Genomic DNA, 19,193 nt, shown 5'->3' on the forward strand with positions numbered 1-19,193 from the left:
TATACAGTCTCTTACCTCTCTGTTGTCTATGTACAGGATACAGTCTCTTACCTCTCTACCTCTGTGGTCTCTGTACAGGATACAGTCTCTTACCTCTCTGTTGTCTCTGTACAGGATACAGTCTCATACCTCTCTGTTGTCTCTGTACAGGATACAGTCTCTTACCTCTCTGTTGTCTCTGTACATTATACAGTCTCTTACCTCTCTGTTGTCTATGTACAGGATACAGTCTCTTACCTCTCTACCTCTGTGGTCTCTGTACAGGATACAGTCTCTTACCTCTCTGTTGTCTCTGTACAGGATACAGTCTCTTACCTCTCTGTTGTCTCTGTACAGGATACAGTCTCTTACCTCTCTGTTGTCTCTGTACAGGATACAGTCTCTTACCTCTCTGATATCTCTGTACGGGATACAGTCTCTTACCTCTCTGTTGTCTCTGTACAGGATACAGTCTCTTACCTCTCTACCTCTGTAGTCTCTGTACAGGATACAGTCTCTTACCTCTCTGTTGCCTCTGTACAGGATACAGTCTCTTACCTCTCTGTTGTCTCTGTACAGGATACCGTCTCATAACCTCTCTACCTCTGATGTCTCTGTACATGATACAGTCTCTTACCTCTCTGTTGACTCTGTACGGGATACAGTCTCTTACCCCTCTACGTCTGATGTCTCTGTACAGGATGGAGTCTCTTACCTCTCTGTTGTCTCTGTACAGGATACAGTCTCTTACCTCTCTGATGTCTCTGTACGGGAAACAGTCTCTTACCTCTCTGTTGTCTCTGTACAGGATACAGTCTCTTACCTCTCTACCTCTGATGTCTCTGTACAGCATACAGTCTCTTACCTCACTGTTGTCTCTGTACGGGATACAGTCTCTTACCTCTCTGTTGTCTCTGTACAGGATACAGTCTCTTACCTCTCTGTTGTCTCTGTACAGGATACAGTCTCTTACTTGCCTAATTAAATAAAGGTTAAATAAAATTAAAAATATAAAATTGTAAATTAGGGTGTGCAGGGTCTGTCGTTGGGTAATTTGGTAAAAAGCCAATATGACATTTGCTCAGTACATTGTTTTCACTGAGGAAATGTTAAAGTCTGCTGTTAATGATAATACAGCTCTCTCTATATATCTCTGAACCTCATTTTCTCTCTATTTGTGTATCTCTTCTTTCTAGCACCCCTGCTTCTATTACACACATCTTTCACACCTCTCAGTCCATCTCAGCAGAGAGGAAGTAGAGATGGGTAGAGAGGAGAAGTGGTCACAAGAGTTTAGAGAGAGTTAGTGATCGACATGTTGAGATGGAACGGACCTGTCTTCTACTCTGTGAGTTTAATATTATATATATGATTTATTATCTATATGGTTTAATATATATATATATTACAGTTTTTCTCAATTGCTAAAACACTAAAACCCATTGGCTGAACAAAGTTCTCAGTTGCCTGGACTCATTTAGCTAATTATGCAGTCTGTATGATTTAATATCTATATGGTTTAATATCTAGATATAATTCAATATCTATATAGTTTAATATCTGTATAGTTTAATATCTATATAGTTTAATATCTGTATGATTTAATATCTATATGGTTTAATATCTATATGGTTTAATATCTGTATGATTTAATATCTATATGGTTTAATATCTATATGGTTTAATATCTATATGGTTTACTATCTATAAAGTTTAATATCTATATAGTTTAATATCTATACAGTTTAAAATCTATATAGTTTAATATCTCTATGGTTTAATATCTATATAGTTTAATATCTGCATACTTTAATATCTATGTAGTTAAATATCTGTATAGTTTAATATCTATATGGTTTAATATCTATATAGTTTAATATCAATATAGTTTAATACCATCTCTCTGTCTCTCGCTTTGTGTCTCTCTTCTCTCTAGACCCCCTCCTTCTGTCACACACATCTTTCACACCTCTCAGTCCGTCTCGTAGACTGAGATGGGTAGAGAAGTAGAGATGGGTAGAGAGGAGAAGTGGTCACAAGAGTTTAGAGAGAGTTAGTAGTTAGGGATCGACATGTTGAGATGGAACGGACCTGTCTTCTACTCTGTGAGTTTAATATTATCTATATGATTTAATATCTATATACTTTAGTATCTATATACTTTAGTATCTACAGTGCCTTGCGAAAGTATTCGGCCCCCTTGAACTTTGCGACCTTTTGCCACATTTCAGGCTTCAAACATAAAGATATAAAACTGTATTTTTTTGTGAAGAATCAACAACAAGTGGGACACAATCATGAAGTGGAACGACATTTATTGGATATTTCAAACTTTTTTAACAAATCAAAAACTGAAAAATTGGGCATGCAAAATTATTTAGCCCCCTTAAGTTAATACTTTGTAGCGCCACCTTTTGCTGCGATTACAGCTGTAAGTCGCTTGGGGTATGTCTCTATCAGTTTTGCACATCGAGAGACTGATATTTTTTCCCATTCCTCCTTGCAAAACAGCTCGAGCTCAGTGAGGTTGGATGGAGAGCATTTGTGAACAGCAGTTTTCAGGTCTTTCCACAGATTCTCGATTGGATTCAGGTCTGGACTTTGACTTGGCCATTCTAACACCTGGATATGTTTATTTTTGAACCATTCCATTGTAGATTTTGCTTTATGTTTTGAATCATTGTCTTGTTGGAAGACAAATCTCCGTCCCAGTCTCAGGTCTTTTGCAGACTCCATCAGGTTTTCTTCCAGAATGGTCCTGTATTTGGCTCCATCCATCTTCCCATCAATTTTAACCATCTTCCCTGTCCCTGCTGAAGAAAAGCAGGCCCAAACCATGATGCTGCCACCACCATGTTTGACAGTGGGGATGGTGTGTTCAGCTGTGTTGCTTTTACGCCAAACATAACGTTTTGCATTGTTGCCAAAAAGTTCAATTTTGGTTTCATCTGACCAGAGCACCTTCTTCCACATGTTTGGTGTGTCTCCCAGGTGGCTTGTGGCAAACTTTAAACAACACTTTTATAGATATCTTTAAGAAATGGCTTTCTTCTTGCCACTCTTCCATAAAGGCCAGATTTGTGCAATATACGACTGATTGTTGTCCTATGGACAGAGTCTCCCACCTCAGCTGTAGATCTCTGCAGTTCATCCAGAGTGATCATGGGCCTCTTGGCTGCATCTCTGATCAGTCTTCTCCTTGTATGAGCTGAAAGTTTAGAGGGACGGCCAGGTCTTGGTAGATTTGCAGTGGTCTGATACTCCTTCCATTTCAATATTATCGCTTGCACAGTGCTCCTTGGGATGTTTAAAGCTTGGGAAATCTTTTTGTATCTAAATCCGGCTTTAAACTTCTTCACAACAGTATCTCGGACATGCCTGGTGTGTTCCTTGTTCTTCATGATGCTCTCTGCGCTTTTAACGGACCTCTGAGACTATCACAGTGCAGGTGCATTTATACGGAGACTTGATTACACACAGGTGGATTGTATTTATCATCATTAGTCATTTAGGTCAACATTGGATCATTCAGAGATCCTCACTGAACTTCTGGAGAGAGTTTGCTGCACTGAAAGTAAAGGGGCTGAATAATTTTGCACGCCCAATTTTTCAGTTTTTGATTTGTTAAAAAATATCCAATAAATGTCGTTCCACTTCATGATTGTGTCCCACTTGTTGTTGATTCTTCACAAAAAATACAGTTTTATATCTTTATTTTTGAAGCCTGAAATGCTTACTGAATACTTTCGCAAGGGACTGTATATGGTTTAATATCTATATATATTACAGTTTTTCTCAATTGCTAAAACACTAAAACCCATTGGCTGAACAAAGTTCTCAGTTGCCTGGACTCATTTAGCTAATTATGCAGTCTGTTTGATTTAATATCTATATGGTTTAATATCTAGATATAATTCAATATCTATATAGTTTAATACCTATATGGTTTAATATCTATGTAGTTTAATATCTATTTGGTTTAATATCTATATAGTTTAATATCTATTTAGTTTAATATCGTATATCTATATAGTTTAATATCTATATTGTTTAATATCTATATAGTTGAATATCTATATGGCTTAATATCTATATGGTCTAAAATCTATATGGTTTAATATCTATATGGTTTAATATCTATATAGTTTAATATCTGTATAGTTTAATATCTATATAGTTTAATATCTGTATGTTTTAATATCTATATAGTTTAATATCTATATGGTTTAATATCTATGTTTTCATATCTATATAGTTTAATATCTATATAGTTGACTATCTATATAGTTTAATATCTATATGGTTTAATATCTATGTTTTCATATCTATATAATTTAATTTCTATGGTTTATTATCTGTATGGTTAAACCATACGGTGTAATATCTCCTCTAAAATGGGAAGATTTTAAACTATATAGATATTAAACTATATAGATATTAAACTATATATATATATATATATTAAACTATACAGATATTAAACTATATAGATATTAAACTATATATATATTAAACTATATATATATATTTATATATATTTTTTTTTAAACCACATAGATTAAACGATATGGTTCTACTAAGCTAACAAATTGGAATTGTATTAGATGGTCATATAACTATTCGATTTAGAATTGTAGGACCCCTGTCTGAATAATTGTTAGAAAATATACAGTTGAAGTCAGAAGTTTACATGCACCTTAACCAAATACGTTTAAAATCAGTTTTTCAGTTAGGATCACCACTTTATTTTAGGAATGTGAAATGTCAGAATAATAGTAGATATAATTATTTATTTCAGCTTTGATTTCTTTCATCACATTCCCAGTAGGTCAGAAGTTTACACACACTAAATTGGAATTTGGTGGCATTGCCTTTAAATTGTTTAACTTGGTTCAAACGTTTTGGCCTTCCACAAGCTTCCCACAATAAGTTGGGGGAATTTTGGCCCATTCCTCCTGACAGAGCTGGTATAACTGAGTCAGGATTGTAGGCCTCCTTGCTCGCACATGCTTTTTCAGTTCTGCCCACAAATTTTCTAGAGGATTGATTGAGATTGAGTTCAGGGCTTTGTGATGGCCACTCCAATACCTTGACTTTGTTGTCCTTAAGCCATTTTGCCACAACTTTGGAAGTATGCTTGGGGTCATTATTCATTTGGAAGACCCATTTGCGACCAAGCATCCCCTTTTTCCTCCAAACATAACAATGGTCAATATGGTTTCATCAGCCCAGAGGACATTGCTCCAAAAAGTACCATCTTTGTCCCCATGTGCAGTTACAAACCGTAGTCTGGCTTTTTTATGGCAGTTTTGGAGCAGTGGCTTCTTCCTTGCTGTGTGGCCTTTAAGGTTATGTCGATATAGGACTCGTTTTACTGTGGATATAGATACTTTTGTATCTGTTTCCTACAGCATCTTCACAAGGCCCTTTGCTGTTGTTCTGGAATTGATTTGCACTTTTCGCACCAAAGTACATTCATCTCTAGGAGACGGAACGTATCTCCTTCCTGAGCGGTATGAGTTTCCCATGATGTCAAGCAGAGAGGCACTGAGTTTGAAGGTAGGCCTTGAAATACATCCACAGGTACACCTACAATTGACTCAAATGATGTCAATTAGCATATCAGAAGCTTCTAAATCCATGGCATAATTTTCTTGAATTTTCCAAGCTGTTTAAAGGCACAGTCAACTTAGTGTATGCAAACTTCTGACCCACTGGAATCGTGATACAGTGAATTCTAAGTGAAATAATCTGTCTGTAAACATCTGTTGGAAAAATGACTTGTGTCATGCATAAAGTAGATGTACTAACCGACTTGCCAAAACCATAGTTTGTTAACAAGACATTTGTGGAGTGGTTGAAAAACAAGTTTTAATGACTCCATCCTAAGTGTGTGTAAACTTCTGACTTCAGCTATATATACATAGACTCATGGTTAGAACGGAGTGGTTGAAAAACGTTCCAAATTCAACTGTATATATATTTGATAAAGTATTTGGTCTTTACTACTGTGTTTCCATCATGTACCATAGTGATAGTTCTCTCTGTGTGTATCAGTGTTTCCATCATGTACCATAGTGATAGTTCTCTCTGTGTGTTTCAGTGTTTCCATCATGTACCATAGTGATAGTTCTCTCTGTGTGTATCAGTGTTTCCATCATGTACCATAGTGATAGTTCTCTCTGTGTGTTTCAGTGTTTATATCATGTACCATAGTGATAGTTCTCTCTGTGTGTTTCAGTGTTTCCATCATGTACCATCGTGATAGTTCTCTCTGTGTGTTTCAGTGTTTATATCATGTACCATAGTGATAGTTCTCTCTGTGTGTTTCAGTGTTTATATCATGTACCATAGTGATAGTTCTCTCTGTGTGTTTCAGTGTTTATATCATGTACCATAGTGATAGTTCTCTCTGTGTGTTTCAGTGTTTCCATCATGTACCATAGTGATAGTTCTCTATGTGTGTTTCAGTGTTTCCATCATGTACCATAGTGATCGTTCTCTCTGTGTGTTTCAGTGTTTCCATCATGTACCATAGTGATAGTTCTCTCTGTGTGTTTCAGTGTTTCCATCATGTACCATAGGGAGAGTTCTCTCTGTGTGTTTCAGTGTTTACATCATGTACCATCGTGATAGTTCTCTCTGTGTGTTTCAGTGTTTACATCATGTACCATAGTGATAGTTCTCTCTGTGTGTTTCAGTGGTTACATCATGTACCATAGTGATAGTTCTCTATGTGTGTTTCAGTGTTTCCATCATGTACCATAGTGATAGTTCTCTCTGTGTGTTTCAGTTTTACATCATGTACAATAGTGATAGTTCTCTCTGTGTGTTTCAGTGTTTACATCATGTACCATAGTGATGGTTCTCCCTGTGTGTTTCAGTTTTTACATCATGTACCATAGTGATAGTTATCTCTGTGTGTTTCTGTGTTTCCATCATGTACCATAGTGACAGTTCTCTATGTGTGTTTCAGTGTTTCCATCATGTACCATAGGGAGAGTTCTCTCTGTGTGTTTCAGTGTTTACATCATGTACCATCGTGATAGTTATCTCTGTGTGTTTCAGTGTTTACATCATGTACCATAGTGATAGTTCTCTCTGTGTGTTTCAGTGGTTACATCATGTACCATAGTGATAGTTATCTCTGTGTGTTTCAGTGTTTACATCATGTACCATAGTGATAGTTCTCTCTGTGTGTTTCAGTGTTTATATCATGTACCATAGTGATAGTTCTCTCTGTGTGTTTCAGCGTTTCCATCATGTACCATAGTGATAGTTCTCTCTGTGTGTTTCAGTGTTTATATCATGTACCATAGTGATAGTTCTCTCTGTGTGTTTCAGTGTTTATATCATGTACCATAGTGATAGTTCTCTCTGTGTGTTTCAGTGTTTATATCATGTACCATAGTGATAGTTCTCTCTGTGTGTTTCAGTGTTTCCATCATGTACCATAGTGATAGTTCTCTCTGTGTGTTTCAGTGTTTCCATCATCTACCATAGTGATGGTTCTCTCTGTGTGTTTCAGTGTTTACATCATGTACCATAGTGATAGTTCTCTCTGTGTGTTTCAGTGTTTCCATCATGTACCATAGTGATAGTTCTCTCTGTGTGTTTCAGTGTTTACATCATGTACCATAGTGATAGTTCTCTATGTGTGTTTCAGTGTTTCCATCATGTACCATAGGGAGAGTTCTCTCTGTGTGTTTCAGTGTTTACATCATGTACCATAGGGATAATTCTCTCTGTGTGTTTCAGTGGTTACATCATGTACCATAGTGATAGTTCTCTATGTGTGTTTCAGTGTTTCCATCATGTACCATAGTGATAGTTCTCTCTGTGTGCTTCAGTGTTTCCATCATGTACCATATTGATAGTTCTCTCTGTGTGTTTCAGTGTTTCCATCATGTACCATAGTGATAGTTCTCTCTGTGTGTTTCAGTGTTTACATCATGTACCATAGCGATAGTTCTCTCTGTGTGTATCAGTGTTTACATCATGTACCATAGTGATAGTTCTCTATGTGTGTTTCAGTGTTTCCATCATGTACCATAGTGATCGTTCTCTCTGTGTGTTTCAGTGTTTCCATCATGTACCATAGTGATAGTTCTCTCTGTGTGTTTCAGTGTTTCCATCATGTACCATAGGGAGAGTTCTCTCTGTGTGTTTCAGTGTTTACATCATGTACCATAGTGATAGTTCTCTCTGTGTGTTTCAGTGTTTATATCATGTACCATAGTGATAGTTCTCTCTGTGTGTTTCAGTGTTTCCATCATGTACCATCGTGATAGTTATCTCTGTGTGTTTCAGTGTTTATATCATGTACCATAGTGATAGTTCTCTCTGTGTGTTTCAGTGTTTCCATCATGTACCATAGTGATAGTTCTCTCTGTGTGTTTCAGTGTTTCCATCATCTACCATAGTGATAGTTCTCTCTGTGTGTTTCAGTGTTTCCATCATGTACCATAGTGATAGTTCTCTATGTGTGTTTCAGTGTTTCCATCATGTACCATAGTGATCGTTCTCTCTGTGTGTTTCAGTGTTTACATCATGTACCATAGTGATCGTTCTCTCTGTGTGTTTCAGTGTTTACATCATGTACCATAGTGATGGTTCTCACTGTGTGTTTCAGTGTTTACATCATGTACCATAGTGATAGTTCTCTCTGTGTGTTTCAGTGTTTCCATCATGTACCATAGTGATAGTTCTCTCTGTGTGTTTCAGTGTTTATATCATGTACCATAGTGATAGTTCTCTCTGTGTGTTTCAGTGTTTCCATCATGTACCATCGTGATAGTTCTCTCTGTGTGTTTCAGTGTTTCCATCATGTACCATAGTGATAGTTCTCTCTGTGTGTTTCAGTGTTTCCATCATCTACCATAGTGATAGTTCTCTCTGTGTGTTTCAGTGTTTCCATCATGTACCATAGTGATAGTTCTCTATGTGTGTTTCAGTGTTTCCATCATGTACCATGGTGATCGTTCTCTCTGTGTGTTTCAGTGTTTACATCATGTACCATAGTGATCGTTCTCTCTGTGTGTTTCAGTGTTTACATCATGTACCATAGTGATCGTTCTCTCTGTGTGTTTCAGTGTTTACATCATGTACCATAGTGATGGTTCTCACTGTGTGTTTCAGTGTTTACATCATGTACCATAGTGATAGTTCTCTCTGTGTGTTTCCATCATGTACCATAGTGACAGTTCTCTATGTGTGTTTCAGTGTTTCCATCATGTACCATAGGGAGAGTTCTCTCTGTGTGTTTCAGTGTTTCCATCATGTACCATAGGGAGAGTTCTCTCTGTGTGTTTCAGTGTTTACATCATGTACCATCGTGATAGTTATCTCTGTGTGTTTCAGTGTTTACATCATGCACCATAGTGATAGTTCTCTCTGTGTGTTTCAGTGGTTACATCATGTACCATAGTGATAGTTCTCTCTGGTGTTTCAGTGTTTACATCATGTACCATAGTGATAGTTCTCTCTGTGTGTTTCAGTGGTTACATCATGTACCACATTGATAGTTCTCTCTGTGTGTTTCAGTGTTTCCATCATGTACCATAGTGATAGTTCTCTCTGTGTGTTTCAGTGTTTACATCATGTACCATAGTGATGGTTCTCTCTGTGTGTTTCAGTGTTTACATCATGTACCATAGTGATAGTTCTCTCTGTGTGTTTCAGTGTTTACATCATGTACCATAGTGATAGTTCTCTCTGTGTGTTTCAGTGTTTACATCATGTACCATAGTGATAGTTCTCTATGTGTGTTTCAGTGTTTCCATCATGTACCATAGGGAGAGTTCTCTCTGTGTGTTTCAGTGTTTACATCATGTACCATAGTGATAGTTCTCTCTGTGTGTATCAGTGTTTACATCATGTACCATAGTGATAGTTCTCTCTGTGTGTTTCAGTGTTTAAATCATGTACCATCGTGATAGTTCTCTCTGTGTGTTTCAGTGTTTCCATCATGTACCATAGTGATAATTCTCTCTGTGTGTTTCAGTGGTTACATCATGTACCATAGTGATAGTTCTCTATGTGTGTTTCAGTGTTTCCATCATGTACCATAGTGATAGTTCTCTCGGTGTGTTTCAGTGTTTACATCATGTACCATAGTGATAGTTCTCTATGTGTGTTTCAGTGTTTACATCATGTACCTTAGTGATAGATCTCTCTGTGTGTTTCAGTGTTTACATCATGTACCATAGTGATGGTTCTCCCTGTGTGTTTCAGTGTTTACATAATGTACCATAGTGATAGTTCTCTCTGTGTGTTTCAGTGTTTCCATCATGTACCATAGTGACAGTTCTCTATGTGTGTTTCAGTGTTTCCATCATGTACCATAGGGAGAGTTCTCTCTGTGTGTTTCAGTGTTTACATCGTGTTCCATTGTGATAGTTATCTCTGTGTGTTTCAGTGTTTACATCATGTACCATAGTGATAGTTCTCTCTGTGTGTTTCAGTGGTTACTTCATGTACCATAGTGATAGTTCTCTCTGTGTGTTTCAGTGTTTCCATCATGTACCATAGTGACGGTTCTCTATGTGTGTTTCAGTGTTTCCATCATGTACCATAGGGAGAGTTCTCTCTGTGTGTTTTAGTGTTTACATCATGTACCATCGTAATAGTTTTCTCAATCAATCAATCAATCAATCAAATTTATTTTATATAGCCCTTTGTACATCAGCTGATATCTCAAAGTGCTGTACAGAAACCCAGCCTAAAACCCCAAACAGCAAGCAATGCAGGTGTAGAAGCACGGTGGCTAGGAAAAACTCCCTAGAAAGGCCAAAACCTAGGAAGAAACCTAGAGAGGAACCAGGCTATGTGGGGTGGCCAGTCCTCTTCTGGCTGTGCCGGGTGGAGATTATAACAAAACATGGTCAAGATGTTCAAATGTTCATAAATGACCAGCATGGTCGAATAATAATAAGGCAGAATAGTTGAAACTGGAGCAGCAGCACAGTCAGGTGGACTGGGGACAGCAAGGAGTCATCATGTCAGGTATTCCTGGGGCATGGTCCTAGGGCTCAGGTCCTCCGAGAGAGAGAAAGAAAGAGAGAATTAGAGAGAGCATATGTGGGATGGCCAGTCCTCTTCTGGCTGTGCCGGGTGGAGATTATAACAGAACATGGCGAAGATGTTCAAATGTTCATAAATGATCAGCATGGTCGAATAATAATAAGGCAGAACAGTTGAAACTGGAGCAGCAGCACAGCCAGGTGGACTGGGGACAGCAAGGAGTCATCATGTCAGGTAGTCCTGGGGCATGGTCCTAGGGCTCAGGTCCTCCGAGAGAGAGAAGGAGAGAATTAGAGAACGCACACTTAGATTCACACAGGACACCGAATAGGACAGGAGAAGTACTCCAGATATAACAAACTGACCCTAGCCCCCCGACACATAAACTACTGCAGCATAAATACTGGAGGCTGAGACAAGAGGGGTCAGGAGACACTGTGGCCCACTCCGAGGACACCCCCGGACAGGGCCAAACAGGAAGGATATAACCCCACCCACTTTGCCAAAGCACAGCCCCCACACCACTAGAGGGATATCTTCAACCACCAACTTACCATCCTGAGACAAGGCTGAGTACAACTTAAGGGGGGGGGGGGGGGGGGGGGGCGCCAACCCAGACAGGATGACCACATCAGTGACTCAACCCACTCAGGTGACGCACCCCCTCCAGGGACGGCATGAGAGAGCCCCAGTAAAGCCAGTGACTCAGCCCCTCTGTATCTCTGTGTGTTTCAGTGTTTACATCATGTACCATAGTGATAGTTCTCTCTGTGTGTTTCAGTGGTTACATCATGTACCATAGTGATAGTTCTCTATGTGTGTTTCAGTGTTTCCATCATGTACCATAGTGATAGTTCTTTCTGTGTGTTTCAGTGTTTACATCATGTACCATAGTGATAGTTCTCTATGTGTGTTTCAGTGTTTACATCATGTACCATAGTGATAATTCTCTCTGTGTGTTTCAGTGTTTACATCATGTACCATAGTGATGGTTATCCCTGTGTGTTTCAGTGTTTACATCATGTACCATAGTGATAGTTCTCTCTGTGTGTTTCAGTGTTTCCATCATGTACCATAGTGCCAGTTCTCTATGTGTGTTTCAGTGTTTCCATCATGTGCCATAGGGAGAGTTCTCCCTGTGTGTATCAGTGTTTACATCATGTACCATAGTGATAGTTCTCTCTGTGTGTTTCAGTGTTTACATCATGTACCATAGTGATAGTTCTCTCTGTGTGTATCAGTTTTTCCATCATGTACCATAGTGATACTTCTCTCTGTGTGTTTCAGTGTTTACATCATGTACCATAGTGATCGTTCTCTCTGTGTGTTTCAGTGTTTACATCATGTACCATAGTGATGGTTCTCACTGTGTGTTTCAGTGTTTACATCATGTACCATAGTGATAGTTCTCTCTGTGTGTTTCCATCATGTACCATAGTGACAGTTCTCTATGTGTGTTTCAGTGTTTCCATCATGTACCATAGGGAGAGTTCTCTCTGTGTGTTTCAGTGTTTCCATCATGTACCATAGGGAGAGTTCTCTCTGTGTGTTTCAGTGTTTACATCATGTACCATCGTGATAGTTATCTCTGTGTGTTTCAGTGTTTACATCATGCACCATAGTGATAGTTCTCTCTGTGTGTTTCAGTGGTTACATCATGTACCATAGTGATAGTTCTCTCTGGTGTTTCAGTGTTTACATCATGTACCATAGTGATAGTTCTCTCTGTGTGTTTCAGTGGTTACATCATGTACCACATTGATAGTTCTCTCTGTGTGTTTCAGTGTTTCCATCATGTACCATAGTGATAGTTCTCTCTGTGTGTTTCAGTGTTTACATCATGTACCATAGTGATGGTTCTCTCTGTGTGTTTCAGTGTTTACATCATGTACCATAGTGATAGTTCTCTCTGTGTGTTTCAGTGTTTCCATCATGTACCATAGTGATAGTTCTCTCTGTGTGTTTCAGTGTTTACATCATGTACCATAGTGATAGTTCTCTATGTGTGTTTCAGTGTTTCCATCATGTACCATAGGGAGAGTTCTCTCTGTGTGTTTCAGTGTTTACATCATGTACCATAGTGATAGTTCTCTCTGTGTGTATCAGTGTTTACATCATGTACCATAGTGATAGTTCTCTCTGTGTGTTTCAGTGTTTAAATCATGTACCATCGTGATAGTTCTCTCTGTGTGTTTCAGTGTTTCCATCATGTACCATAGTGATAATTCTCTCTGTGTGTTTCAGTGGTTACATCATGTACCATAGTGATAGTTCTCTATGTGTGTTTCAGTGTTTCCATCATGTACCATAGTGATAGTTCTCTCGGTGTGTTTCAGTGTTTACATCATGTACCATAGTGATAGTTCTCTATGTGTGTTTCAGTGTTTACATCATGTACCTTAGTGATAGATCTCTCTGTGTGTTTCAGTGTTTACATCATGTACCATAGTGATGGTTCTCCCTGTGTGTTTCAGTGTTTACATAATGTACCATAGTGATAGTTCTCTCTGTGTGTTTCAGTGTTTCCATCATGTACCATAGTGACAGTTCTCTATGTGTGTTTCAGTGTTTCCATCATGTACCATAGGGAGAGTTCTCTCTGTGTGTTTCAGTGTTTACATCGTGTTCCATTGTGATAGTTATCTCTGTGTGTTTCAGTGTTTACATCATGTACCATAGTGATAGTTCTCTCTGTGTGTTTCAGTGGTTACTTCATGTACCATAGTGATAGTTCTCTCTGTGTGTTTCAGTGTTTCCATCATGTACCATAGTGACGGTTCTCTATGTGTGTTTCAGTGTTTCCATCATGTACCATAGGGAGAGTTCTCTCTGTGTGTTTTAGTGTTTACATCATGTACCATCGTAATAGTTTTCTCAATCAATCAATCAATCAATCAAATTTATTTTATATAGCCCTTTGTACATCAGCTGATATCTCAAAGTGCTGTACAGAAACCCAGCCTAAAACCCCAAACAGCAAGCAATGCAGGTGTAGAAGCACGGTGGCTAGGAAAAACTCCCTAGAAAGGCCAAAACCTAGGAAGAAACCTAGAGAGGAACCAGGCTATGTGGGGTGGCCAGTCCTCTTCTGGCTGTGCCGGGTGGAGATTATAACAAAACATGGTCAAGATGTTCAAATGTTCATAAATGACCAGCATGGTCGAATAATAATAAGGCAGAATAGTTGAAACTGGAGCAGCAGCACAGTCAGGTGGACTGGGGACAGCAAGGAGTCATCATGTCAGGTATTCCTGGGGCATGGTCCTAGGGCTCAGGTCCTCCGAGAGAGAGAAAGAAAGAGAGAATTAGAGAGAGCATATGTGGGATGGCCAGTCCTCTTCTGGCTGTGCCGGGTGGAGATTATAACAGAACATGGCGAAGATGTTCAAATGTTCATAAATGATCAGCATGGTCGAATAATAATAAGGCAGAACAGTTGAAACTGGAGCAGCAGCACAGCCAGGTGGACTGGGGACAGCAAGGAGTCATCATGTCAGGTAGTCCTGGGGCATGGTCCTAGGGCTCAGGTCCTCCGAGAGAGAGAAGGAGAGAATTAGAGAACGCACACTTAGATTCACACAGGACACCGAATAGGACAGGAGAAGTACTCCAGATATAACAAACTGACCCTAGCCCCCCGACACATAAACTACTGCAGCATAAATACTGGAGGCTGAGACAAGAGGGGTCAGGAGACACTGTGGCCCACTCCGAGGACACCCCCGGACAGGGCCAAACAGGAAGGATATAACCCCACCCACTTTGCCAAAGCACAGCCCCCACACCACTAGAGGGATATCTTCAACCACCAACTTACCATCCTGAGACAAGGCTGAGTACAACTTAAGGGGGGGGGGGGGGGGGGGGCGCCAACCCAGACAGGATGACCACATCAGTGACTCAACCCACTCAGGTGACGCACCCCCTCCAGGGACGGCATGAGAGAGCCCCAGTAAAGCCAGTGACTCAGCCCCTCTGTATCTCTGTGTGTTTCAGTGTTTACATCATGTACCATAGTGATAGTTCTCTCTGTGTGTTTCAGTGGTTACATCATGTACCATAGTGATAGTTCTCTATGTGTGTTTCAGTGTTTCCATCATGTACCATAGTGATAGTTCTTTCTGTGTGTTTCAGTGTTTACATCATGTACCATAGTGATAGTTCTCTATGTGTGTTTCAGTGTTTACATCATGTACCATAGTGATAATTCTCTCTGTGTGTTTCAGTGTTTACATCATGTACCATAGTGATGGTTATCCCTGTGTGTTTCAGTGTTTACATCATGTACCATAGTGATAGTTCTCTCTGTGTGTTTCAGTGTTTCCATCATGTACCATAGTGCCAGTTCTCTATGTGTGTTTCAGTGTTTCCATCATGTGCCATAGGGAGAGTTCTCCCTGTGTGTATCAGTGTTTACATCATGTACCATAGTGATAGTTCTCTCTGTGTGTTTCAGTGTTTACATCATGTACCATAGTGATAGTTCTCTCTGTGTGTATCAGTTTTTCCATCATGTACCATAGTGATACTTCTCTCTGTGTGTATCAGTGTTTACATCATGTACCATAGTGATAGTTCTCTCCGTGTGTTTCAGTGCTGTTGAGTAAACTGGTATACTGGAGCCTCGGACAAGCTGGAGGTGAGTACATTTCTCTATATTCATCACCTGTTCTATAATAGTAACATTTCTCTATATTCATCACCTGATCTATATTAGTAACATTTCTCTATATTCATCACCTGTTCTATAATAGTAACAACTCTCCTCCTCTTCCTCCTCCTCTTCTCTCTCTCTTCTTCCTCATATTATTGCCTCCATCTTTCTCCTCTCATAGTACATTCTAATTATATTGTGTATCAAATATGTGTCAAACATCTCAGAGTGCTAATCTAGGATCAGATCCCCTGCCTGTTCACTTCATTGTGAATAACGTAACATCTGGTGTTTAAACTTACTACAGCCCCAGGTGTTGCCCCAGGTGTTGTCCCAGGTGTTGCCCCAGGTGTTGCCCCAGGTGTTGTCCCAGGTGTTGACCCAGGTGTTGCCCCATTTGTTGCCCCAGGTGTTGCCCCAGGTGTTGTCCCAGGTGTTGCCCCAGATGTTGGAATCTTTTCTGTCCATCTTGTATTAGTTCCATGTCTGATCTCCCCCCCAGCATCATCAGTTATATTACTGTATTCATCAGTTATATTACTGTATTCATCAGTTATTTTACTGTATTCATCAGTTATACTACTGTATTCATCAGTTATATGACTGTATTCATCAGTTATATTACTGTATTCATCAGTTATATTACTATATTCATCAGTTATATTACTATATTCATCAGTTATATTACTGTATTCATCAGTCATATTACTATATTCATCAGTTATATTACTATATTCATCAGTTATCTTTTAGGACCTTGAGCGTGGCTGAGGTGCACCCGTGACCAGCTCTGAAACCAGATTGCATAGCGGAGAAGATATGGTGGAATTCAAAATGGTCAATGATCTGTTTGTTCACTTGGCTTTCGAAGACTTTAGAAAGGCAGGGCAGGATGGGTAACAGTTTGGGTCTAGAGTGTCTCTCCCTTTGACGAGGGGGATGACCGCAGCCGCTTTCCAATCTTTAGGAATCTCAGACAATACAAAAGAGAGGTTGAACAGACAAGCATTAAGGGTTGCAACAATGGCGGCGGATCATTTTAGAAAGAGAGGCTTCTAGCAGGATGCACATTGTTTGAAAAAGCTAGCCTTTGCTTTCCTGACTGACTGTGTGTATTGGTTCCTGACTTCCCTGAACAGTTGCATATCACGGGGACAGTTTGAAGCTGGTCAATGCTGGTCAAGGGCAGTCAAGTCTGGAGTGAACCAAGGGCTATATCTGTTCTTAGTTCTACATTTTTAAAAGGGGCATGCTTATTTAATATGGTGAGGAAAGCACTTTTAAAGAATAACCAGGCATCCTCCACAGACGGTATGAGGCCAATATCCTTCCAGGATACCCGGGCCAGGTTGATTAGAAAGGCCTGCTCGCTGAAGTGTTTTAGGGATTGTTTGACAGTGATGAGGGGTGGTTGTTTGAGGCAGTGATCGCTGAGATCCTGTTGGAAACAGCAGAGGTGTATTTGGAGGGCAAGTTGATCAGGACGATATCTATGAGGGTGCCCATGTTTATGGATTTGGGGTTGTACCTGGTAGGTTCCTTGATAATTTGTATGAGATTGAGGGCATCTAGCTTAGCTTGTAGGACGGCCGGGTGTTAATTAAGCATATCCCAGTTTAGGTCACCTAACAGTACGAACTCTGACGATAGATGGAGGGCAATCAATTCACATATGGTTTCCAGGGCACAGCTAAGAGCTGAGGGGGGTCTATAACAAGCTGTAACAGTGAGGGACTTATTTCTGGAGAGATGGATCTTTAAAAGTAGAAGCTCAAACTGTTTGGGCATAGATCTGTTATGGTGAGTGAATGAGGACCCAAAAGCGAACTAACTTAAACAGAGCTTCTTTAATAACCTAACATAGGTAGGCTCAGATAGACCGGCAGATTCCGACAGGACAGGACAAGGTTACAGCAAACATGACGATAGTCTGGCTCAGGCATGAAACACAACAAACAAGAATCCGACAAGGACAGGAACAGAAACAGAGAGAGATATAGGGACCTAATCAGAGGGAAAAAGGGAACAGGTGGGAAACGGGGTGAATGGGTAGTTAGAGGAGACAAGGAACAGCTGGGGGAAAGCGGGGGAGAAAAGGTAACCTAACAACGACCAGCAGAGGGAGACAGGGTGAAGGGAAAGGACAGAGACAAGACACAACATGACAGTACATGACAAGATCTGGATAGTATGACAGAACTCTGCAGGCTCTCTCTACAGTAGATTGCAATTCCGCCCCCTTTAGCAGTTCTGTCTTGACGGAAAATGTTGTAATTGGAGGTGGACATTTTCAGAATTTTTGGTGGCCTTCCTAAGCCAGGATTCAGACAGGGCTAGGACATTGGTGTTGGCGGAGTGTGCTAAAGCAGTGAATAAAGCAAACTTAGGGAGGAGGCTTCTGATGTTAACATTCATGAACCCAAGGCATTTACGGTTGCAGAAGTCAACAAATGAGAGTGTCTGGGGACACACAGGGCTTGGGTTAACCTCTACATCACCATAGGAACAGAGGAGGAGTAGGATAAGGGTACGGCTAAAGGCTATAAGAACTGGTCGTCTAGTGCTTTGGGAACAGAGAATAAAAGGAGCAGATTTCTGCGTGTGGTAGGATAGATTCAGGGCATAGTGTACAGACAAGGGTATGGTAGGGTGCATGTACAGTGGGGATAAACCTAGGCATAGAGTGACAATGAGAGAGGCTGCATCTCTGGAAGAGCCAGTTAAGCTAGGTGCGGTCTCCGCATATGTGGGGGGTGGGGCAAGGGAGCTAACCGAGGCATGTAAAGCAGGACTAGGGGCTCTGCAGTAAAATAAACAATGAGAGCTGCCATAAATAACAGCATCCAGGCATATTGACATTAGACAAATGCATAAAGCAATCACAGCTAAGACAACAACGGGTGAGACAACAACGGGTAAACAGCTAGGACAACAGCAATGAGTAAATAGCGATGAATGGGCAGAGAGGGTCAGTTAGCTACACACAAGGCCTGAGTTTGAGGCTGGGGCCGATAGATAAACAAAAATAAGTGTTAATGAACAGTCCAGATTACATCAGCTGTGTAGCAGAGTGATCATAGGGTCCAATGAGCAGAAATAGATTAAACAGGGAGCCGCTTGGTAGTCAATCACTACGCTAGGCGAGCTGGAGATATGGCATTCAGGAAGCTAGCAGGCCGGGGCTAGTAGATGTTGGTGATGGTTGAGAGCACATTGGCCAGAATTACGTCAGCAGACCAGCAGACCAGTCGTGATGGATCAGCGGGGCTCCGTGTCGACAAAGAATCCAGGCTAATTGGCAAGAGAGGTATTGTAGTTGGTGTACTTCGTTTGCTAGCCGGGGGAATGGGCCTAGCTCGAGGCTAGCTGGTGCATGCTTCTGGACAGGGTCGTTAGCAACAATAGCCACTCGGTAGCAACTAGCTAGCTGCGAAGATCCGGTGTAATGGTCCAGAGATTGCGGCAGGAATCCGGGTTATGTCTTGGGGGAAAAAAGCAGTCTGATATGCTCAGGGCTGATATCGTGCTGTGCAGACTG

General features: G+C 40.3%; 1 protein-coding gene across 2 annotated transcripts in view; it reads left to right on the forward strand.

The window, feature by feature from the left end:
* Nucleotides 1-1,266: 1,266 nt before the first annotated feature.
* Nucleotides 1,267-19,193, forward strand: part of LOC139415759 (low affinity immunoglobulin gamma Fc region receptor II-b-like) — a 57,314-nt gene continuing 39,387 nt past the window's right edge. The window contains exons 1-2 of one of the 2 annotated variants that reach the window (XM_071163838.1): nt 1,267-1,327; nt 15,596-15,640. In XM_071163838.1, the coding sequence (XP_071019939.1) occupies nt 1,303-1,327; nt 15,596-15,640 (70 nt within the window). In that variant the 5' untranslated portion in view covers nt 1,267-1,302. Of the gene's footprint in view, nt 1,328-5,390; nt 5,539-15,595; nt 15,641-19,193 lie in introns of those variants that run through there. The other variant, XM_071163840.1, reaches the window with a different exon arrangement.

Source organism: Oncorhynchus clarkii, chromosome 9 (genome assembly GCF_045791955.1).
Source record: "Oncorhynchus clarkii lewisi isolate Uvic-CL-2024 chromosome 9, UVic_Ocla_1.0, whole genome shotgun sequence".
In the NCBI taxonomy this organism is placed as follows: Eukaryota; Metazoa; Chordata; class Actinopteri; order Salmoniformes; family Salmonidae; genus Oncorhynchus; species Oncorhynchus clarkii.